General features: G+C 37.6%; 1 protein-coding gene across 2 annotated transcripts in view; it reads right to left on the reverse strand.

Moving 5' to 3' along the window:
* IMPG2 (interphotoreceptor matrix proteoglycan 2) overlaps positions 1–25,791 on the reverse strand; it is a 91,526-nt gene that overhangs the window by 49,562 nt on the left and 16,173 nt on the right. Inside the window, exons 3-7 of one of the 2 annotated variants that reach the window (XM_049628089.1) lie at positions 18,339–18,505; positions 15,130–15,161; positions 7,269–7,318; positions 6,007–6,089; positions 133–294 (exon numbers count right to left, since the gene is read on the reverse strand). In XM_049628089.1, coding sequence (XP_049484046.1) covers positions 133–294; positions 6,007–6,089; positions 7,269–7,318; positions 15,130–15,161; positions 18,339–18,505 — 494 coding nt within the window. Of the gene's footprint in view, positions 1–132; positions 295–6,006; positions 6,090–7,268; positions 7,319–15,129; positions 15,162–18,338; positions 21,792–25,791 lie in introns of those variants that run through there. The other variant, XM_049628088.1, reaches the window with a different exon arrangement.

A 25,791-nucleotide genomic window follows, 5' to 3' on the forward strand; every position in this document is an offset into this window, starting at 1 on the left:
AAGGAAGGAAGGAAGGAAGGAAGGAAGGAAGGAAGGAAGGAAGGAAGGAAGAGAAAAAAAGGAAAGGAAAGGAAAGGAAAGGAAAGGAAAGGAAAGGAAAGGAGGAAGAAAGAAAACCAAAAAATCACCCACCTCTGAAATAAACTCTTCTACAAGGTGCTGGTGCTGAAAGTTGGAGGGATCCTGTAGTTCTTCCCTATATTGCTCTCCCAAAAGGTGGATACTAAACTCTGCAATCTGCTCAGTTGCTGGTTTTGTGGTTTCTTCCATGACATTCTCAATTTCATTACTAATCTGAATTTTTAGAGAAAAGGCAAAAAAATGTCAATGTTTACTCATGCAACCAACAAATACCTACTGATTGCTATATATCAGACACTGTGCCAAAAGAAACTGCTAATGATGGCCTTTTATATAGTGTTTGACTTTGGAACTAGCTGGGTAGACTTTAAGACATAGGCTAATATTAAAATTACTTTGCATTTGTACATTCCTTTGAACACACAAAGACTGCTTCAGGGAAAGACCGGAAAAATTTCCAGATAACCACCAAAGTTGACCATCTGTGAGTTAAAAGAGTTGACTATACTATTATTATCATCTAAAAATAGCCTAGAAGAGTTGTCCTCAAATTTTTTAGTCTCAGGACCCCTCAAACTCCTAAAAATCATTAAGAAATACAAAGACATTTGGGTTTTTTTTGGACTATCTCTATAGATATTTACCAAACAAAAAATTAAAAGAGAAATTTTAAAATATTTGTTAATTCATTTAAAAATAATAAACTCCTTGCATTGTAAAAAGTAATAACATATTTTGCAAAATAAAAAATTAACATGTAACATTGTTTACATTTTTACATACTCTTTAATTTGGTTGGCTTAATAAGAAGACGGTAGATTCTCATATCTGCTTCTACATTCAATTGGTAGCACTATGTTGTTTTAGTTGAAGTATATGAAGAAAAGTATTAAGGAAGGAAGAAATGTAGATACACATAGACATAGACACAGATATATAGATATATATAATATATATTTTGAATGTTTATTTTGTGAGAGAGAGAGCTCATATGTACATGCAAGAGAGAGTGCAGAGGGACACTCTGGGGGAGGGACAGAGGGAGAAAGAAAAAGAATCCCAAGCAGGCACTGCTGTCAGCACAGAGCCTGATGTGGGACTTGATCTCATCAATGGTGAGATCATGACCTGATCCAAAATCAAGAGTCAGACACTTAACCAACTGCACCATCCAGGTGCCCCAGGAAGGGGGAAATATATTAATAGCCTTTTCAAAATTGTACAGATACTTTTTATTTTTTTAATTTATTTTCTTAATTTACATCCAAGTTAGTTAGCATATAGTACAATGATTTCAGTAGTAGATTCCTTAATGCATCTTACCCATTTAGCCCATCTTCCCCTACAGCCCCTCCTGTAACCCTCTAATTTGTTCTCCATATTTAAAAGTCTCTTACGTTTTGTCCTCCTCCCTGTTTTTATATTATTTTTGCTTCCCTTCCTTTATGTTCATGTACAGATTCTTTTTAGATACTACACCAAACCCAACAAGTGGTAATTACTTAAAGATTAGTTGCTGTGTGGAATCTGAAACAGTATCAATCAACGTTTTGTATTCTGTAACAGTAATATCCAGGTCTTCCAGTGGCCAATGCTGTAACAATTTGAACAAAATAAATAACTGATTATAATCCAAAGAATAAAATAAATATCCATGAGTCCATATTGATAGAAATAGATGATTTAATAAATAAACGAGAGTCGACATAGTCTCTTATGGAAGAATTCCAATTAATAAATGTAAAAAGAATGAGGGAAATAAAATATCGCTACTAGAATGCTATAGTAATAACTGCTACATGGCAGATACACTTGAGCTCATCCAAGTTCCTCCATTTTGATACACAAGAAGAGGGCCTGGAATGGAAGAATGGCTAGCCTAAGGGCTCAGAGCAACCCAATGGCAGAGTCAGGAAGAGACTACAGAGGCTATGCTTCAGTGTATCATTTTTTATCCTTGATAGATCATATAATCAGACCTTCATAACCTCAGAATAGGAAAGAACCTCAATGATCCTACCATCCCTTGTGATGCTTGAAATTCTCTCTACAATATCCCTGACAAATGGCTGCTCATCTTCAGTTTAAATGTCTCTGATGAGAAAGAGTCATGATTTTCAAAGACAGACATTACATTTCATATGAAAAAGCTCTCATGGTTGGAAAGTTCTTTAATTTTTTTTTCTTCTTTGCCCTTCACAACTTGGTTCCTGCTTCCCTTTTCCAGCCTCATATTCCTCCCCTCCCCCTTTCACTATCTACTCCAGCCATGTTAAATTCCTACTTACAGACCAAGGAATGGGCTAATTCTCTCATCTCAGGCCTGAGCAGTGTTATTCCCTTTGCTTTGAGACCTCAGGCCAAGACCCTTCACCTTTCTCTTCTTCTGGTAAGTTCTATTCACCCTCAGTTCAGACCTCACTCCCATCAGAAAATTTCTCAGAACTGCCCCCTCAAAACTGACCCAGTGCTCCTAATGTTCTACTTCATTCTGCATTTGCCCTATCATAGTGCATACCATACAGAGATTATAGTGCATGTTTACTTATCAGTATGCCTCCTAAAACAGTAACAGGCACATATCAGGCACATATATTTTTCTGGCATTTTTATTAAGGTATAACTGATATATAACAAACATACATTACTTTCAGGTATACGATGTAATGATTCAATATTTTTATGTATCGAAAAATGATCATCACAATAATTCCAGTTAACATCCATCACATACACAGAAAATTTTTTTCTTGTGATGAGGACTTTCAAGATCCACTCTCCTAAGTACTTTCAAATAAGCAATATAGTATTGTTAACTACAGTTACATTATGTACTTTACATCCCCATGACATATTCATTTTATAACTAGAAATTTATACATCTTGTCCCCGTCACCCATTTCACCCACTTCCATCCAAAGTTCTTAATATTAAGCCCAAATATATTTTCCTATAAGTTCCACCACTGATCTCAGTTCTGTAATCTGGGACATATATAAAAATTGTAGTCGCCAGACAGCCTTTCAAATAAGTATAGACAGCTATCATGACTTCCCTGACTCCTTTAGCTCCTCTCCTCCAGACATTTCTCAGGCTCTTAATATCTTCCTTAGAGTGTGGTATACACAAGTGAGGTCTGATCAATTAAAACATGATAGGATACCACCTATTATAACAGATTCTATATTTCTATTAATGCAACGTACAGCTGCACTAGCTTTTACTAGCTCTCCCCTAGTAACTGCATCATACTGCTGATTCATATAGAGACTAACATCAATAAAAACTCTTAGTCTTGTGTAATTTTACACAAAACTTTGCATTTTTCAATATTAAATTTTATCTTGCTAAATTTGGACAGAAACTTCCATTCCCAGTATTATCATAAAAGAAATATCCTTAGTAATATTGCTGCTACAGAAAGCCTAAAGTGCTGAATAAATATTTTTTAATGTTTCTAATGCATAGGTGGTTTGCAAGAAAGTTAAGGAAATCCTAACAGGTCAAGAAAAACAGGTTAGAAAAATCAAGAGAGATGAATCAGTGTTGCATGAGTACACAGTATATCTGCTGATCCTTTGTAACCTAGACTTTAGTTTTAAATGCCACAAAAGGGATAGGATAAAAAGTTAAAGGTCTGTACATTTTGAAAGGTCAGATCAAAGACTCCCACATAATGGTGAAGAATATAGCTACACTTCTGGTGAGCATAGAATAAGTACAGACTTATCAAATTACTATGTCATACACCTGAAACTAAAGTAATATTGTGTGTCAACTATACTTCAATTAAAAAAAAAAAGATTCAGGGCACCTGGGTGGCTCAGTTGTTAAGCATCCAACTCTTGATTTCAGCTCAGGTCATGACCTCACAGTTCAGGAGACTGAGCCCCACATGGGGCTGTGTGCTGACAGCATGGAGCCTGCTTGGGCTTCTCTCTCCCTCTCTCTCTGCTCCTTCCCCATGTGTGCACGTGTGCATGCACTCTCTCAAAATGAATAAACATTTAAAAAAATTTTTTTCTAGAATAAGGAAATAAGAAATTTTCAGACAAGCAAAATCTTAAAAGGAACCAATGAGAGACTCCCACTAAGGTATTATTAGAAGCATATATTTCAAAAAGAAAATTATCCTAGAAGGGAGATCTCAAATGCACAAAAAGAGGGGCGCCTGGGTCCCTCAGTCAGGTGAGCATCTGACTCTTGATTTCAGCTCAGGTCATCATCTCATGGTTCGTGGATTCAAGCCCCACATCAGGCTTCCCACTGATAGCTAAGAGCCTGACAGGGGTCTTCTGTCTCCCTCTCTCTCTGACCCTTGCTGTGTGCTCTCTCGCTCTCTCTGTCTCTCAAAAATAAATAAACATTAAAAAAAAATTTTAATGCACAAAAAGAATTTTATGAAAATAAAATAATACACATCCAGGTAAGTGTAAAACAAATTTTATGTGAAACAAACATAATACTGTCTAACTTGTGGGATTAAAAAGAAAACTAAAAGAGAAAGAAAGAACAAAAATATTTAAAAACAGAATATAAATCAGTAAAGAGATTATTTGAGTAACAATGTTCTAGTGTTCCTCATTGCTCAAGATAAGGATTAAGATTTGAAAAACTTACATTTTGCTAGATTATACATTATACTTCATGGGGTAATTTATAGAGTATATATATATATATATTATATAGAATGTGTTACAAATATTATATGTAATAATATATTACATATTATGTAACATATAGGGTAACTACTAGCAAAACAGAAATGAGGTATACAGTTTCTAAAACAGTAGATGGAAAATTAGGAAAATAAGGAAAAAATGAACTGTAAAAATAACTTCGGGCTTCATTTTGAACTAGAGGTACAGGGATCTAATTCTTGTTAGGTATCTTTATACTGCTTTGTGTTCTTACTGATTCTATAAATTGGCTTGAAATTATCCTCTCTTTTAGATATTAATGTTCCAATTATATACAATTCAATTATGTACAATTCCTTCATGTTTATTATAGGGAATTCTATCTCATTCCATAAATGTTCCCATACCTAAACCATAACTATTGTGCTTCAAGTTCAGATCCATGGTATCACTTTTTATTCATTCATTCACAAATATTTATTGAATGACAATATTTCCCAGCACCATCTAGTCTGGACGAAGTTGTACAGAGGGTAAATGTATTGATTCAGGAATCAACTCAGGGGTCCAATATTACTACCAGCTTTGTTCAGTGAGAGGGAAGGTGGGGAGGCCGAGTAGGCTGATGTAACATGATTTCACAGAAGTTAAAATGTTGAAATTGGAAGAAAATGTGCAAGGTAACTAAATTGCATCTTTCTAGTGAATATGTTCAATCAGAGTTCGCACTGTATTAAGTAATATAAGATTTGTGAACCCCAAAATTTTTAAAATTCATATTTAACAAAATTTCTAACAAAATATTTCTATCTTCCTAGGCAGCCTGTGTACTTTCTTTTTAAAACTGAATGTTACAGAAAGTAAACTTAATATTGTTTCATGGACAGGTTACTGTTAATAATGATGCATTTAAAAAACATGGTATTTCTTTATTTTCAACTGCATAAAACCTACATCCTTTTCCTCTGAAGAAGACAGGGAAATAGAAGAACATAGGCAAATGACAGTAAATTATGTCACAAAGCCCACAAGTGACAATGAGTTTACCATGATAATTCCCCAAGCACAAGTCATTTCATTTACAACTTGAAGCGCTCTCTTGCAAAAGCAGATTGACTCAACTCTCCAAGGAATCTTAGGTTCTTTTTAATATACTGGTTTTAGAATCTACATTTCCATAAAGGAAACCACATGAAGTTTTGTGCAGTTTAGCAGTGGAACATAAGTCTCTCTTAACCCTGTTCTCCATGTTAGAAACTAAATAACAAAACAGAGCATCACTCACACTCTCCCCAGGCCTCTCCTTGCTGCTCTCTGAGATACCTTCAGAGGTGGTCACCTCTGGATATGGAACACTGACAACAGCACCTAAATAGAAAAACAAAAACATGTACATGAACGTAGTCCCGAAGTCAGAATCATATCAGGAAATAACGAAGCTGACTTCAAAACCATTCCTGTAAGTCATTTGCTTTATCATCCTGGAAATTCAGTACATTCTAACCTTAAGAAACATTTGCATAGAATCTTCCTAGAACAGAAAATAATTACAACTCATTCATTCAAGCAACAAGCATTTAAAGAGCACCTACTATATGTCAGCCACTATGTAAGATTTGTTAAGGATACAGACAAAATTTTTATCCTTAAGGAGCTACCTAGTAAAGGGACAGATACTGAAAAATATAATGTTACCTGATAGGGAAAGTGGGTGAAGGTTGGACACTGGCTAGGAATTGATCATTGTTGAAGCTTGGCCTCATTGTGCTATTCTATTTTTTTGTATATGTTTGAAATTTGCAATAAGGAAAAGCTTTTTTATTTTTTTTTTTATTTTCTTTTTTAAATTTTTTTTTCAACTTTTTTTTTTTTTTTTTTATTTTTTTTTTGGGACAGAGAGAGACAGAGCATGAACGGGGGAGGGGCAGAGAGAGAGGGAGACACAGAATCGGAAACAGGCTCCAGGCTCCGAGCCATCAGCCCAGAGCCTGACGCGGGGCTCGAACTCACGGACCGTGAGATCGTGACCTGGCTGAAGTCGGACGCTTAACCGACTGCGCCACCCAGGCGCCCCGGAAAAGCTTTTTTAAAAAAATTAAAAATAAAGAAAGCAACTTCCAATTCATAGGAAATACAAAAATCAAGGAAACATGTTAAAGTACACCACAGAATGCAATCAAAAAAATCCTTACTCAGAGAAACTTGTAGAAGACAAATGACAAATGGTGGAACTAAAAAGGTTCTACCTGTTGGCATAAGCAGTGGTTACAGAGTGTTTGCCTTAAAGTAATTCTTTAGGTCATACACTTGTATTAAGTAGTTTTCTGATTTTTATTATACTTAATAATTAAAGGTCTTTAAGTACCCACAACATAATGCCTTAAAATAAATGAAAACACAATTACTTTTTCTTGAGACTCTTGAACAACATATAAGGAGAGAGAAGCCTGGTACTTTTTAAATGTGAGGTGGAACGTGTGCTTGCTTACAAGATCATCTTAAACCACAAATAATTTTTAAAAAGTGAATAAATGCACAAGAACATACCTCCTGATGTTGGGGCATCACCAACAGGAACTGGAGATGACAATTCAGGGCTAAGGTAAAAAATGTTTAACATTAATAAAAATGATAGAAATATGTGGATATATTTTGGGGTTTATTTTCCCAAAAGGAACTCACTAGATCTCCAAACAAGTGTTTCCAAACCCAAGTACTGATTTAACAAGGTTTAAGAAATAATAGTTTTCATAATTCATTTATCTTACATGTATTGATTTCTACTCAAGTAGAATCACCCTATACAAAGTACTTCCCTACTTACATTTTATCAGCCTGTTTGATTTCTTCTCAGTTATTATCACTATGTGAAATTATTTGTTGATTTATTTGTCTACTTCTTTATCTCTGTCTCTAATCTCTTAATCCTCTAGAATGGCATTGTCATGGGAGTCACTGGACTTATGTGGTAATTTAAATTAACTAAAATTAAATAAAGTTTAAAATTCTGTTCCTCATTCATACTGGCCACATTTCAAGTGTTCCACAGTCACATGTGCCTAATGGCTATCATATTGGGCAGCACAGTAAAGAACATATCCTTCATCGCAGAAAGTTCTATTGAACAGGACTGCAGTTAAGAATATAAATTCTTTGAGATTAGGAATCTCATATTTTTACTCTGTCTCTAACCTAAAATAGTATCTAGGCATCTAGTATTTAGTAGGCACTAAATAGATATTTTTAGGATAAATTAATAAAAAATACTATTAGCCAGGCAGTGTACAAGACATCAGGAATATTGTGTGGACAAAACAAACATGATCTATTAAAGTTATAGTCTTACAGAAAAGAGACAACAAATAAATGATTACAGATTTAACAAATAGTACTGGTAGGAGGGTACTTGCTGCTAAGGGGGGAAAAAAACACAAATCTCATCTCATTTGAGGGATCACAGAAATCATAAAATGTTTTTATTTATAGAAAGTCAAGCTTAGAGAAATGACTTGCTATAGGTCATACTGCTAACAGGCTACAAGTAACCAGCTATCCTTTAACCATGATGCTCTGCAACTAGAAGAAAAAATCGAAACAATTGGAAAAGTCCCTCCTCCAAAGGAAAGAAAATAGGTTTCTGCAAGTCCAAATTTCCACATACCCCCAAAATAGAAAATTTAAAGTATAGTAATTTTAGGAAGTTTTAGAACTTTAAAGTTTGTGGATATGTCCTAAGGGAAAAGGGATGTTCCACTAAACTTTTACAAAGGAGTTGGATGGTGATTATATCTATTGGATGCTGATGACATTACTGTTAAGAGTTGAAAACAGTCTTCAACTTTACAAAAGTCAGCTTCCTAAGGTGATGTGATTACAGTCAAAAACGTCTCCCTCACAGACTTGCCAATGTGCCAGTGACTCCCATCTTCAGAAGCACTCCTTTAGATTGTCCTAGTGCTCTAAATAAGGTCATTGGGGGGGCGGGGGTAGGGGGTTACTCAAAGCCACCAGACAAACATGATATACATACTGAAGCATCAGTTTTACTTGAAGCATAGGCAGGTAGGGAACTAAGTAAGAACTAATGTGTAACTCAAAACATTTTAATATTAAAACAAACATGGCTATATTGTGGAGTTGACTATAAAGTTAAAGTTAGTATTAAGATATTAAGATCTTTCAAAGACATTTCATGACTGGCAGTGGAGTTGGGGAGTCAACTAGGGCAATGTTCCCTAAACTCCCAAGCTTTGGTAGAAAATTTGAGAAACTGGGGCACCTGGCTGGCTCAGTTGGTGGAGCGAGTGACTCTTGAGCTTGGGGTTGTGAGTTCGAGCCCCATGGTGTGTGTAGAGATTACTTAAAAAATAAAAAAATCTTTTAAAAAAATAAAAGAAAGAAAGAAAATTTGAGAAACTGAGTTTTTACAAGTCTCATAAATATTCTTCTGCTTTTTAAAAATACTATCTAGAAAGAATAACATATTAAACCATTACACTAAACCTATCACTTTTGGTTATTTTATAGTGCATTTGCAGGAAATTGCTTCTCAGTGAGCTGTCATCTAGAAGAACCTAAGGAATATGACATCTGGATAACTCATTATTATGAGTGATGAGTGGAGAAAGGGCCTAGGTGATGAGAAAGCATCAAGAGGCTTCTCAAGTTGCAGGGAATAGAGCTAAGAGCAAGTAAGATTCAAATGCATTTGAGACAGACATTAACATAATCAGGCCCGAATAGGATCTATCAGTTGTCCACAAAGTAGAACCCCTTGCCAATACCTTCATTTTATAGATGAAAAAATGAATAAAGCAATTTTTCCTGCATGACACAATGACTTGATATGGCCCAAGGCTATACTTAAAATTCCTAACAGTATCTAGTTCCCTTTTCAATAATAACACCAGCAGGAGTGAGTACACCTAGGGGCACCTGCGTGGCTCAGTTGGTTGAGTGTTCAACTCGTGATTTCAGCTCAGGTCATAACCCCAGAGTCATAGGATTGAGCCCTGGGTTAGGCTCTGTACCGAGCATGGAGTCTGCTTAAGATTCTGTCTCTCTCCCTCTGCCTCTCCTCACCGCACTTATGCTCTCTCTCTCTCTCTAAAATAAAACAAAAATTAAAAAAAAAAAAAGAATGAGTAAAACTAAATTTATCATAAATCATGCATTGTGTTAAGTGTTTTATCATGGTTAACTCACTTAATTGTGTCAACAATCTTAAAAGGAAGATACTAATATCCCCATTTATACCTATGAGGAAACTAATATTAGAAGAGGTTAAGAATTTGCTCAGAGTCACACAGTTAGACAATAGAGGAGCTATGATGTAAAACAGGTCCATTTGATTGAGAAACCTCACTCTCACTCATCTTAATTCCTCACAACATGGCCTTTACGTGAGCCATATTGATTAGAAGGGCAAACAACATGGTTGTAATGATAACAGCTTACATAAACTTAATGACCTAAAGGTCACAGTGTGTGAGGTCCCAGAAAGAGGAAAGGAAACCCAGTCAAAGTTGGAGAGCTATGGAGAGGAACCAGCTATGAGAACAAAGAGGTCAAAGCAAGACAGAGGGGCCAAAGCACAGCACAGTAACTAGAACTGGAAGTTGGGATGGCGTGGCAAAGAAACCAGACCTCACATGGTGTCAGTCAAATTGTCCCCCACACCAAATCGCATTTGATAAATAATAAGCTACAGGGATAAGGATGAAGCATAGGAAATACAGTCAATAATATAATAATAACCTTGTATGGTGACAGATGGTAACTACACTTATGGTGGTAAGCATTTTGTGATTATATAATTGTTGAATGACTATGTTATGTTGAATGACAAAAAGTTGCATGTCAACTATACTTTAATTAAAAATTTTTTTAAATTTAAATTTAAAAAGAAATACTGCAACTAAAATAATAAGCAAATAGTTAATTAATTAAATTTAAGTTAATTCTCTAAGGAAGCATTCACAATGGAGAAGTTTGTTTACTTCAGCAGAACTAGATTTCACTTACTGAATTCAAATTAACATTATTTTAATGATGGTAAGTAGGCAACTCTCAGTAATTCAAATCATTCCAACTCTTAATCCCTCATTTTCCCACTCTCCTTTCAGAAAACAGCAAAAAACAAACACTTAACAACAAGAATCCTTTCAACATGTTCTCATTAGGTATGCCTCCTGCAGAGATCCCCTAAAATGTCACAACAGAACTAGAACACAGAGTTGTATTGAGTTTGGAGACAGAAATACTAGTTCATTTCTAGGCCGAACCACAAATTTGAGGTTGTTCAGCTAAGACCTTTAGCTTCATACCAGCAACAAACAACCTCCTACATTTTCATCTCCTCAGCTCAGCCAGCACATAATTTATTACTTCACTGCTACTGCCTAATTCTCTCAGAATTCAGGTGAGACTGTATCAAAAGATAGCACAGCCACACGGAGCATAAGCATAATTTCACATCTAGATTACTACTCCCCTTGACAATTCTCTATACTCTGCTCTGCCCTTGAATCTGTTAACTGTGATCAGAACATGACACAAAAGAACTCAAGGCACAGAGCCAGGAATCCTTGTTGCTGGTCCCAGAAGTATCATTAACTTTGTGTACACCTTAGAAAAATATCTCAGTTGCTCTGGGCCTCAAGAACTTAATCTCCAAAACAGGAATACTTCCCTACCCTACCTATTTCTCAAAGGTATTGGTGAAAACTAAATGAAATATTATATGCAGAAGCATTACAAAAATATGAAATGCTAAACAAATATAAGAGAAAACAGAGGATAATGGAGCAGGGATATACATGTACCAAATAAAATAAAACATTTGCTTAAAAAAAAATGTATATTTGGTTTTGTGATCCATGATAGGCATCCTCAACTACAAATGTAAGTTAATTGATGTACAAAATAAAATCCCAAAGAACAGCTCTTATATTAAGAATATCACCAGAGACCTTATAATAAACTTGGGTAATTGGGCAGAAACTCAGTTATTCACTTAACAACTATTTGGTGAACACATAACCTAGTTGGGGCTTTGTACTGATTATGGAGACTATACAGGAAGTCCAAAAGGTAGGGGGTTAAGCATTGACTGAAGCTAAGTGGAGATGCTTTCAAAATATCCAGCTATAATGGAGACAAGTGCTGGAGGAGGGCCTTTTGTAAATAGGGAACATGGGAGAGATTTGAGCATGTTTAAATGCTCATAAGGAGTTAGTAATGGGAGAAGGTGAAGACTCAGGAGAGAGAGAGAAACAATGATCGGGAGATGTCTAAGAGGTGAGATTGGATGTAGGGTCCTAAGTAAGGTGAAAAATGATTTTTTTTTTTTAAGACAGTGGACAGATGATAGTAGGAGAAGCTTAAAGTGATACAGAACAGAGTATTTGATGCAAGGCTTAGGTCAGCAGGTGAGTTAGAGTTCACAGAGAAGCAGCAACTTAAATTACAGAGAACTGTGATAGGAACAATAGTGGCCTCCACATCCTTATCCCCAGCACCTGTGAGTATGTTAAGTTACATACAAAGGAGGATTAAGGTAGCAGTTGGAATTAAGGTTGCTCATCAGCTGGCCTTAAAATGGGGAGTGTAGCCAGGTTTATCCAGGTGGATCCAGCACAATCATAAGGATCCTTAAATGTGGAAGAAGAGGCAGAAGAGTGTCAGAGTGATGAAATGTGAGAAAGACTTGACCAGCCATTACTAGCTTTGAAGATGGAAGGGGGTCATGAGCCAGCAACGTGGGTGGTTTCTAGAAGCTGGAAAAGGCAAAAAAAAAAAAAAAAAACACAGATTCTCCACTACAGTTTCCAGAAAGGAATGCAAACCTGGCAACATCTTGAGACCCATGTCAGATTTCTGAGCTATGTAACTGTAGGACAAATTTGTGTTGTTTTAAACTACCGGAGTCTGTGGTAATTTGCTACAGCAGCAATAAAATCTAATACAAGAATCTCAACACTGAGAATATGAGAGTAATCTCAAAAAAAATCATAAAAATAAATTTGAATATAGAAAAGTGAAGAACACATAAAGGGTTACAATGGATCACTACAGAACTCAAGTTGGATAGGGGAGCCTGGGTGGCTCAGTGGTTTAAACATCCAAATTTAGCTCAGGTCATGATCTTGCAGTTTGTGGGTCCAAGCCCCGTGTTGGGCTCTGTGCTGACAGCTCCGACTGGAGCTGGAAGCTGGAGCCTGCTTTGGATTCTGTGACTTCCTGCTCACATTCTGTTTCTGTCTCTCAAAAATAAATAAATATTAAAGAAAGAAAGAAAGAAAGAAAGAAAGAAAGAAAGAAAGAAAGAAAAGAACTCAAGTTGGATAAAGATGGGCTTAGTGAATTCTTAGGCCAGCCACTCCCATGGTTTCACTCCCAGTGTTACCTAACCCCAGGTCACCCCTTTCGGCAACTACCATGTTGGCAGTTTTCATCCCACCCCAGCCTCATCTGTTCTAGTTAGATGGGAACGATACTTTAAACTTTAAATTTCTCAATGTTCATTTATATTTTCATATATTGTTATTTTGTACATATGTTATTTTCTAAGCACAGTAAATCATATTTTCAGTTCCTTATACGTAGTACAGACAGTGCCTTATCAATAAAAATATATGATTCAGTGAGTCCTGCTATGATGCTTATTTGTGAATTTGTTCCAGTGTGATTAACACAGTAAGAAACGAACATAACACAAAATTTCTCCTTTATTTATGCATAATTTCATTGTGAGAAATGCTAGGAAGCCAAAGAAAACTGCAGCCAGTTGAAGTGAGCCACACAGGAATACACAAAACATACACACACCACACCTTACATATCTTCTGGCTACCCCTGTGCCATGAGCCACACCCACTCTCAGATGGCGTTACAACTGTCCACCCTGTTTCAGGTAAGCTTCCTTCCACCACTTGATAATAACCCACAAGCCACAAACTTGCTAACATTCACTTCCCAGTAAACTTCAGAGCTTCTTCCAGGTTAAGTGCCGTATGTATTATGGTGTTTACGTACATCTTAACTACATACGATGTGTAAAATGTGCCACCATTTTCATTAGTTACAATCATGAAGATTACTAGGACTGGTGGGACTCACCAGAGTACTTAGTTCACTGCTTGGGTGTTGCAATGGCAATCACAAGCAACTTCCAAGCTCTGCTTCTCAGTGGTGAAAGCCCACACCTAAGAAAACACATGGCCCAGCATCTAAGTGGGTGTTCATCCCAGATCCCAGCGGAGACTCAGTGGTAACATTAGTTGTATGAATGAGTGAGACCACAGAGGCCCCTTCCCTCCTGTTTACTCATGTTTGATCTGACCCCTACATATGCCCCACTAACTCACATGTGTACTCCAACTATGCCTTGGCCTGGCCTCTGCTGCCCAGCTTGGATCTCCAGGCACTGACTCACCTAACTGGTTTTTCAATCTGTCTTCCTCTCTCATTTGAGGCATTGATCTGGACTGTCTGCCCTAATGGTGTTTTTCTATATCATCATTCCCACACTGGCATAATCTAGATACTCTGAGTATGGACAGAATTGAAATCTTTAATCCTTATACACTAAATTCCTCACTTCCATGATCTGCTCTGTACTGCTATTGCTTAGGACCCAGAAATGACCTTAATCCTAAACCTAAAGGCCTATAGAGCCAAGAATCCTAATACTGCAGGATTCATCAAGGTTGTGTTATTCCTATATTTCTTTTTTTTAAGTTTACTTATTTTTGAGGGGGGGGGAGAGAGAGAGGAGAGAGAGAGAGAGAGAGAGAGAGAGAATATGAATGGGGGAGGGGCAGATAGAAAGGGAGACAGAGAATCCCAAGCACACTCCACACTGTCAGTGCAGAGCCTGATGTGGGGCTCGAACCCATGAACTGTGAGATCATGACATGAACCAAAATGAAGAGTCAGATGCTTAACCAACTGAGCCACCCAAGACACTCCATGTTATTCCTGTATTTCAAGATCATAATCATCATTTCTCAGTAAAGTGATCCACACTACCAACCATCATTTAATAAACTATTCTCCACTAAGGTGTAACATTTTATAACATTTTTACTATTAGTGCATAAACCTCAACTTAAGTAGATCATTCCATATTCCATTTCCAGAAGTCTATTTTTCTCACTCAAGAGAAAGGAATAAGTCTGCCTCCTGGCAAGTTCAGAAAGTAAACAAGCACAGTGACTGTGATGGTAGCCTTGAATGGGAAGTGGCTTCAAGATGAGGAAAACAATTTGGGACTTACCCACAGCCCTGGTGACTGCAGGAACTGGCAAGAAAATAGAACAGAGCCATTAAATTGGGGGTGAGTCTTGGAATAGGTATGACATATCTCAGTTGCCAAACATGAAATTGGGGAAAAAAAGACACTTACCTGCTTACAGTTTCCTTTGTATATGTCATTTTCTAAGGAAAACAAAGATAAACATGACTGTGTGAGTTAATGACAGTTAATAGGCAGTACATAAAATGTACTGCATGGAAAACACTAATGCCCTAACATTATACTGTTATTTTACAAATCTATGTTGTTTTTCTCTATGGTTAAGCAAACAATTAAAGCAAGGTACTAATGATGCCAAGTTTGTTTTGTGACTGTGGGAATGTCCTGGCACTCAGTCTCTGTTTATGTTTCCAAAAGTTCCCGTGCTCTTTCTTAATGGGCACAGATTAATAGACTTTACTTGCTAATCATTCCAAAAAGATCTATAGATTGGAGATTGGTTGAGTTTTACATTAACCTTTCATGGACTTAGAATCAAAGTTTTTTGTGATCTAACATGTTTATGGAAACTCTCATACTAGAATAATAGGGACGTGTGGATAAAATAAATGCTAAATCTGTTTCTCCAGAATTCAGACAAAAAGATAAATTATATCAATAACTGGATTTCTCTTCTGGGACATTCTAAAGCAAATTGTCCCTAAGTTTCCTCTAAATTAGTGATTTTGTTTTGAGGCCAATATAATAAAAAGAACACTAAGTTAGAAGACCTAACTTCAAGTCCCATTTTCTCTTGCTTAGATATGAAGGCAAACCCCCAAATCTCTCAATATCTCCTCTATAAAATGGAAAGACTATTATTCTAAATAACTCTCATGATATTTATAAATAACTTATTGCTCTTCTTGCTCTACAAACTCTCCTAGAATAATCTCAGCCAGTCTAAATGCTTTCAATTGCCACCTCAAGCCAGATGACTCCTACAGCTATATTTATAACCCAAACCACTCTCCTTGGCTTCAAACCTAAATCAGGCAATTCGCATTTCACAGATTGCTCAAAACAACACATTCAAAAGTGAACTCAATCTCCCCACTACATCTACAAAGCTGCTTCTGTGCCCGAGTTCTTGGTCTTAGTCATCCAAACTAGAAATGAGGAGGCTTCCCAGGCCATTCCTTCTTCTCCGACTCCCATCTGACCTGTCACAGAGTTCTACTAGTCTTTTTTCCTATTTGCATCTCTTGTGCTTCCTTTCTCTATCTTTTGTCTAGTTAGGACCCTCATTTCCTCAGATATGCAGTAATTACTAGTCTTCCTGCTCCAGTCTTGTTGCCTCCAATTCACCCCATGGTGTATATAAACCATAATGACCTTTTTAATTCAAAACTGTCCAATCAGCCTCTGTGACTCACCTACTTATAATGTGGAGAACAAAGGCAAAAGAAATGTAGATAAATTTAAATTTTCTTATAACCTGCAGCCCATTGACAAACACTTGAGACAGGCAGAGTATGACATTTCTTCAGGAACTCTCAACTATTTTAATGTCAATGCTTTGCTTGAAGTAAAAACAACCTTAGCTTGACAATAGCTAGGCCTTCAGGATCCTGTGAGTCTTTTTTAGCATTAGAAAAATCTTTTTGCAAACTTCCCCTTGACTTTACCTCCCCCAAGTCCCAGGTATATAATCAGTTACTCAGGGCAATCCCAGGGCAGGTCTTCCTGCCCACAGGTCCTGTCACTTGTGCTGTAATAAAACCACCATTTTGCACCAAAGATGCCTGAAGTATTCTTTCTTGGCCAGTGGCTCCGAATCCTATTTCCACATCAACAGTTTCTTATCATCCCCAGAGTTATCTACTCTTCCAGCTTGCAGTCTGATCTCTTGTCACTTATTGTCTACCCTTCCCGTATATTGGCCCAAGTCATTCCCTATCAACATGTGTCTCGTGCTATCCCCCTCTGTCTAGACTGTTCATCCCAAACTCCTCATTCAGCTCACTTATACTTGTTATTTAAGATTCAATCCAGGTCTCATATCACCCCCTTTGTCTCCATGTTGTACTAAATAATCATTGAAAGTGTATTTCCAACACCTTTAGATCTTACCTTTCTAAAAGTTGCACTTGTAAAAACAAAAAAATACCTTGCAATGTAATATCACAAGAGGCTATTGTTAATGCTAATACTAACTATACATTTGCTATACATCATCTGTATTTGCTGCTCCGTCAACTGCTTCCATAGTGTGGACACAACTGACATGGGCAATGCTGACATAAATATAAATGTGTGTAGATATGTGTATGTGTATTTTTTTTTCAGTTAATAGCTATTCCATATTAGCCACTGCAATTTGCAAAAGTGGTAATGACTGAGAAGGAAGGCCCAATGGTAAAGGGTAAAAGAATAACTTTTTTAAAAAAGAAAACTATGATTTTAAGCTCCAGCCCATGTGGTTTTATAATCTAGAGTAAGGAATAACTCTGATGCCTAATGTTCTTATCTGTAAATTGCGGATATTAGTAACTCCTTGTAGAGTTGTTATTAAATATGCTTTTAATAGGCTTAATATGTGGCCTGGTACATGGTACATACATAACTGGTAGCTATTCTCATATTTATTAATATTGAGCAGTTAAAAACATAACAGAAGAGGGACACCTGGGTGGTTCAGTTGGTTAAGTGTCCGACTCCAGCTCAGGTCATGATCTCAAGGTTCATGGGACAGAGCCCGCATCAGGCTCTCTGTTGCTAGCATGGAGCCCAGTTTGGATCTTCTGTCTCCCTCTCTCTCTGCCTCTCCCCCTTCTCACTCTCTATTTTCTCATCATGAATACATGCATGCTACATGAAAAGGGAAAGGTGGGCAGGTAATTTGTCTATATGCATGCTTATTTATCCTTTGCTAAGAATAAGATAGCTCTAAAAGAAGGAAAATAAGTAAGCAAATTCATTAAGTAGAATCATATTTATACTTTACTAAACATTTATTCAATGAACTATATCTTAGTGTCATTGGTAGCTACTCTGAATTGATAATATGCAAAACCTTGGCAAGAGTGACTCTCGCAGACTTATATTCTTAGCCTAAACCTTTGCTGAGTATTATTTCCAAATATTTACATTTATAAACATAAGCCCGAGGCTCTTACTGGGTTAACAATGTTTATTTTAACAGCCAGAGCTAGGGATACAAAGACTCGGCCATGCCCTATGGCAGCTCACTCAAATAGCCTAATTCAACAACAAAAGCAATGCAGGTGTTTGGTATTGCTCTTTCTTCCTTCAAGCCTGAGCTGTGTGTAGGCACTCCTACAATAGTCCAGCAATTCTTCCCTTGTTAGTACACTTACCTTCATAATTAAATTTCTATGTTCCACAGACTGACTAAAATTTGTGCCCATTTCAAATATAGTTGTGTTTCCATCCTCACACAAATTCATCCAGTAACGATATTCCTCACGTCCAGGAAGTCGATCCCAAAATGTCCGGAAGGCTTCCCAGACAGCTTCCTGACACACTGGACAACAGACAAAGAGGAATTTTTATGGAAAGTACTTTCAGGTTCTCACAATGATCATGAACCTATTTATTCAGATTTCCAAGGCACTCTTGCCCACAGTGTCCATTCTAGAAGGACATAGGAATGATTCTCAAAGTTCTTGTTTATTTATGTCCAGTTTAAACTTTTCAGATATGAAGAGAATGTGCACTCCCCACTCCTTTCCTTTACAGAGGAATTTAATTCACTTTCTAATAGGCAGGGGTTGGTTTTTTTTTTTCCCCATCTCTTAAAAAAAATCCATGTTTGTGCTTTATGAGAGTGAAGCAGATGTTGAAAATACTTAAAAAGGCAAAAAAATAAACAAACTGTGATATATCCATATGATGCAGTATTATTCAGTGATAAAAATAAATGAGGTTTCAAGCTATGAAAAGACATGGTGAAGACTTAAATGCATATTGCTAAGTAAAAGAAACCAGTCTGAAAAAGCTACATACTGTATAATTCCAATGATATGACATTCTGGAAAGGGCCAAAGTATGAAAATTGTAAAAAGATCAGTGGTTGCCAGGGGTTGGGGGAAGGGAAAGACAAAGAGGTGAAGAACAGTGGTTTTTTTAGGGCAAGGAAGTCACTCTGTACGACTCTGTAATAATGGAAACACGTCATTATACATTTCTCAAAACACAATATGAGCTCTAATTAAGAATAGTGTGTCTGTCCATTTTGGCTCATCAATTGTAACAAATGTGCTACACTAATACAAAATGCTAATAAGAGGGACAAATGTGTGTGTGGAAGAGTGGCAGTATAGGTAACTCTCTGGACTTTCTGCTCAATTTTTCTGTAAACCTGAAACTTCTCTAAACATTAAAATCTATTAACTAAAAAAAAGATAGAAGTAGAGAACAAACGGGTGGTTGCCTGAGGGGAGGGAGGTGGGAGGATACCAAATGGGTGAAGGGAAGTGAGAGATATAGGGTTCCAGTTATGGGATGAATAAGTCACAGGAATATAATGCACAGCATAAGGAATATAGTCAATGACATTGTAATAGCATTGCATGGTGACAGATTGTAGCTATACTTGTGGTGAGCATGGCATAATGTAGAAACTTGCAGAATCACTACCTTGTATATTTGAAAGTTATTTAGTTATTTATTTTTATTTTTTAATGTTTATTTTTGAAAAGAGACAGAGCATAAGTGGAGGAGGGGCAGAGAGAGAGGAAGACACAGAAACCAAAGCACATTCCAGGCTCTGAGCTGTCAGCACAGAGCCTGACGTGGGGCTCAAACTCACCAACTGTGAGATCATGACCTAAGCCAAAGTCAGACACTCAACCCACTGAGCCACCCAGGCACCCAGAAACTAATTTAATATTGTATGTCAGTTACACTCAAAAAAATCTTTTTATGATATGAGGACTAAAAAATTAATGATTTTTAGGAGAAATGTACTACTATATTCAAAACAAATTCAGTCTATCTGCTAAGTTATTCCAAAGCATCAAATCTGAATAGATGCTAAACAGACTGTCTGCACATTTTGTATACATTAAGTATACTGGTTTCCTGTAACCATTTCATTGGCCAAATGCCAGACACTGTGGACAACAGACAGACTGAGATGGGAGGGAAGAGGAGCAGAGCGCTAAGGGAGAAAGAAGGATTTAAATGCACAGAGATCAAGACCATTATTTTTTTTTTTCTATTAGCAGTATGTGCTGTGTACTCTATGTGCTAAATAACCATGTGATAGGTTTGACTATTCCAGGTTAATTTAGCTCACTACTTCATGAAATAAGCTACTCCTAATTATAGGTTAGCTTTAGGAGCTAGAAATATATTTTTTTTCCAATATATGAAATTTATTGTCAAATTGGTTTCCATACAACACCCAGTGCTCATCCCAAAAGGTGCCCTCCTCAATACCCATCACCCACCCTCCCCTCCCTCCCACCCCCCATCAACCCTCAGTTTGTTCTCAGTTTTCAAGAGTCTCTTATGCTTTGGCTCTCTCCCACTCTAACCTCTTTTTTTTTTTTTTCCTTCCCCTCCTCCATGGGTTTCTGTTAAGTTTCTCAGGATCCACATAAGAGTGAAAACATATGGTATCTGTCTTTCTCTGTATGGCTTATTTCACTTAGCATCACACTCTCCAGTTCCATCCACGTTGCTACAAAGGGCCATATTTCGCTGTTTCTCATTGCCATGTAGTACTCCATTGTGTATATAAACCACAATTTCTTTATCCATTCATCAGTTGATGGACATTTAGGCTCTTTCCATAATTTGGCTATTGTTGAGAGTGCTGCTATAAACATTGGGGTACAAGTGCCCCTATGCATCAGTACTCCTGTATCCCTTGGGTAAATTCCTAGCAGTGCTACTGCTGGGTCATAGGGTAGGTCTATTTTTAATTTTCTGAGGAACCTCCACACTGCTTTCCAGAGTGGCTGCACGAATTTGCATTCCCACCAACAGTGCAAGAGGGTTCCCGTTTCTCCTCATCCTCTCCAGCATCTATAGTCTCCTGATTTGTTCATTTTGGCCACTCTGACTGGCATGAGGTGATATCTGAGTGTGGTTTTGATTTGTATTTCCCTGATAAGGAGCGACGTTGAGCATCTTTTCATGTGCCTGTTGGCCATCCGGATATCTTCTTTAGAGAAGTGTCTATTCATGTTTTCTGCCCATTTCTTCACTGGGTCATTTGTTTTTCAGGTGTGGAGTTTGGTGAGCTCTTTATAGATTTTGGATACTAGCCCTTTGTCCGATATGTCATTTGCAAATATCTTTTCCCATTCCGTTGGTTGCCTTTTAGTTTTGTTGGTTGTTTCCTTTGCTGTGCAGAAGCTTTTTATCTTCATGAGGTCCCAATAGTTCATTTTTGCTTTTAATTCCCTTGCCTTTGGGGATGTGTCGAGTAAGAGATTGCTACGGCTGAGGTCAGAGAGGTCTTTTCCTGCTTTCTCCTCTAGGGTTTTGATGGTTTCCTGTCTCACATTCAGGTCCTTTATCCATTTTGAGTTTATTTTTGTGAATGGTGTGAGAAAGTGGTCTAGTTTCAACCTTCTGCATGTTGCTGTCCAGTTCTCCCAGCACCATTTGTTAAAGAGACTGTCTTTTTTCCATTGGATGTTCTTTCCTGCTTTGTCAAAGATGAGTTGGCCATACGTTTGTGGGTCTAGTTCTGGGGTTTCTATTCTATTCCATTGGTCTATGTGTCTGTTTTTGTGCCAATACCATGCTGTCTTGATGATGACAGCTTTGTAGTAGAGGCTAAAGTCTGGGATTGTGATGCCTCCTGCTTTGGTCTTCTTCTTCAAAATTACTTTGGCTATTTGGTGTTTGTGGTTCCATATGAATTTTAGGATTGCTTGTTCTAGTTTCGAGAAGAATGCTGGTGCAATTTTGATTGGGATTGCATTGAATGTGTAGATAGCTTTGGGTAGTATTGACATTTTGACAATATTTATTCTTCCAATCCATGAGCATGGAATGTCTTTCCATTTCTTTATATCTTCTTCAATTACCTGCATAAGCTTTCTATAGTTTTCAGCATACAGATCTTTTACATCTTTGGTTAGATTTATTCCTAGGTATTTTATGCTTCTTGGTGCAATTGTGAATGGGATCAGTTTCTTCATTTGTCTTTCTGTTGCTTCATTGTTAGTGTATAAGAATGCAACTGATTTCTGCACATTGATTTTGTATCCTGCAACTTTGCTGAATTCATGTATCAGTTCTAGCAGACTTTTGGTGGAGTCTATCGGATTTTCCATGTATAATATCATGTCATCTGCAAAAAGCGAAAGCTTGACTTCATCTTTGCCAATTTTGATGCCTTTGATTTCCTTTTGTTGTCTGATTGCTGATGCTAGAACTTCCAGCACTATGTTAAACAACAGCGGTGAGAGTGGGCATTCCTGTCATGTTCCTGATCTCGGGGGAAAAAGCTCTCAGTTTTTCCCCATTGAGGATGATGTTAGCTGTGGGCTTTTCATAAATGGCTTTTATCATCTTTAAGTATGTTCCTTCTATCCCGACTTTCTCAAGGGTTTTTATTAAGAAAGGGTGCTGGATTTTGTCAAAGGCCTTTTCTGCATCGATTGACAGGATCATATGGTTCGTATCTTTTCTTTTATTAATGTGATGTATCACGTTGATTGATTTGCGAATGTTGAACCAGCCCTGCAGCCCAGGAATGAATCCCACTTGATCATGGTGAATAATTCTTTTTATATGCCGTTGAATTCGATTTGCTAGTATCTTATTGAGAATTTTTGCATCCATATTTATCAGGGATATTGGCCTGTAGTTCTCTTTTTTTACTGGGTCTCTGTCTGGTTTAGGAATCAAAGTAATACTGGCTTCATAGAATGAGTCTGGAAGTTTTCCTTCCCTTTCTATTTCTTGGGATACCTTGAGAAGGATAGGTATTATCTCTGCTTTAAACGTCTGGTAGAACTCCCCTGGGAAGCCATCTGGTCCTGGACTCTTATTTGTTGGGAGATTTTTGATAACTGATTCAATTTCTTCACTGGTTATGGGTCTGTTCAAGCTTTCTATTTCCTCCTGATTGAGTTTTGGAAGAGTGTGGGTGTTTAGGAATTTGTCCATTTCTTCCAGGTTGTCCAATTTGTTGGCATATAATTTTTCATAGTATTCCCTGGTAATTGTTTGTATCTCTGAGGGATTGGTTGTAATAATTCCTTTTTCATTCATGATTTTATCTATTTGGGTCATCTCCCTTTTCTTTTTGAGAAGCCTGGCTAGGGGTTTGTCAATTTTGTTTATTTTTTCAAAAAACCAACTCTTGGTTTCTTGATCTGCTCTACAGTTTTTTTAGATTCTATATTGTTTATTTCTGCTCTGATCTTTATTATTTCTCTTCTTCTGCTGGGTTTAGGCTGCCTTTGCTGTTCTGCTTCTATTTCCTTTAGGTGTGCTGTTAGATTTTATATTAGGGATTTTTCTTGTTTCTTGAGATAGGCCTGGACTGCAATGTATTTTCCTCTCAGGACTGCCTTCGCTGCATCCCAAAGCGTTTGGATTGTTGTATTTTCATTTTTGTTTGTTTCCATATATTTTTTAATTTCTTCTCTAATTGCCTGGTTGACCCACTCATTCTTTAGTAGGGTGTTCTTTAACCTCCATGCTTTTGGAGGTTTTCCAGACTTTTTCCTGTGGTTGATTTCAAGCTTCATTGCATTGTGGTCTGAAAGCATGCATGGTATAATTTCAATTCTTGTATACTTATGAAGGGCTGTTTTGTGACCCAGGATATGATCTATCTTGGAGAATGTTCCATGTGCACTCGAGAAGAAAGTATATTCTGTTGCTTTGGGATGCAGAGTTCTAAATATATCTGTCAAGTCCATCTGATCCAATGTATCATTCAGGGCCCTTGTTTCTTTTTTGACCATGTGTCTAGATGATCTATCCATTGTTTTAAGTGGGGTGTTAAAGTCCCCTGCAATTACCACATTCTTATCAATAAGGTTGCTTATGTTTGTGAGTAATTGTTTTATATATTTGGGGGCTCCAGTATTCGGTGCATAGACATTTATAATTGTTAGCTCTTCCTGATGGATGGACCCTGTAATTATTATATAATGCCCTTCTTCATCTCTTGTTACAGCCTTTAACTTAAAGTCTAGTTTGTCTGATATAAGTATGGCTACTCCAGCTTTCTTTTGGCTTCCAGTAGCATGATAAATAGTTCTCCATCCCCTCACTCTCAATCTAAAGGTGTCCTCAGATCTAAAATGAGTCTCTTGTAGACAGCAAATAGATGGGTCTTGTTTTTTTATCCATTCTGATACCCTATGTCTTTTGGTTGGCTCCATTTACATTCAGTGTTATTATAGAAAGATACGGGTTTAGAGTCATTGTGATGTCTGTATGTTTTATGCTTGTAGTGATGTCTCTGGTACTTTGTCTCACAGGATCCCCCTTAGGATCTCTTGTAGGGCTGGTTTCATGGTGACAAATTCCTTCAGTTTTTGTTTGTTTGGGAAGACCTTTATCTCTCCTTCTATTCTAAATGACAGACTTGCTGGATAAAGGATTCTCGGCTGCATATTTTTCCTGTTCAGCACATTAAAGATCTCGTGCCAATCCTTTCTGGCCTGCCAAGTTTCAAAAGAGAGATCAGTCACGAGTCTTATAGGTCTCCCTTTATATGTGAGGGCACGTTTACCCCTTGCTGCTTTCAGAATGTTCTCTTTATCCTTGTATTTTGCCAGTTTGACTATGATATGTCGTGCAGAAGATCGATTCAAGTTACGTCTGAAGGGAGTTCTCTGTGCCTCTTGGATTTCAATGCCTTTTTCCTTCCCCAGGTCAGGGAAGTTGTCAGCTATAATTTCTTCAAGTACCCCTTCAGCACCTTTCCCTCTCTCTTCCACCTCTGGGATACCAATTATGCGTATATTATTTCTTTTTAGTGTATCACTTAGTTCTCTAATTTTCCCCTCGTACTCCTGGATTTTTTTATCTCTCTTTTTCTCAGCTTCCTCTTTTTCCATAACTTTATCTTCTAGTTCACCTATTCTCTCCTCTGCCTCTTCAATTCGAGCCGTCGTCGTTTCCATTTTGTTTTGCATTTCGTTTAAAGTGTTTTTCAGCTCCTCGTGACTGTTCCTTAGTCCCTTGATCTCTGTAGCAAGAGATTCTCTGCTGTCCTCTATACTGTTTTCAAGCCCAGCGATTAATTTTATGACTATTATTCTAAATTCACTTTGTTATATTATTTAAATCCTTTTTGATCAGTTCATTGGCTGTTGTTATTTCCTGGAGATTCTTCTGAGGGGAATTCTTCCGTTTGGTCATTTTGGATAGTCCCTGGAGTGGTGAGGACCTGCAGGGCACTTCCCCTGTGCTGTGGTGTATAACTGGAGTTGGTGGGCGGGGCCGCAGTCCGACCTGATGTCTGCCCCCAGCCCACCGCTGGGGCCACAGTCAGACTGGTGTGTGCCTTCTCTTCCCCTCTCCTAGGGGCGGGATTCACTGTGGGGTGGCATGGCCCGTCTTGGCTACTTGCACACTGCCAGGCTTGTGGTGCTGGGGATCTGGCATATTAGCTGGGGTGGGTAGGCAAGGTGCATGGGGGCAGAAGGGGCAGGCTTAGCTCGCTTCTCCTTAGGTGATCCACTTCAGGAGGGGCCCTGTGGCAGCAGGAGGGAGTCAGATCCGCTGCCGGAGGTTTGGCTCCGCAGAAGCACAGTGTTGGGTGTTTGCGCGGAGTGAGCAAGTTCCCTGGCAGGAACTGGTTCCCTTTGGGATTTTGGCTGG

This window comes from Panthera uncia, chromosome C2 (genome assembly GCF_023721935.1).
Source record: "Panthera uncia isolate 11264 chromosome C2, Puncia_PCG_1.0, whole genome shotgun sequence".
Taxonomy (NCBI): domain Eukaryota; kingdom Metazoa; phylum Chordata; class Mammalia; order Carnivora; family Felidae; genus Panthera; species Panthera uncia.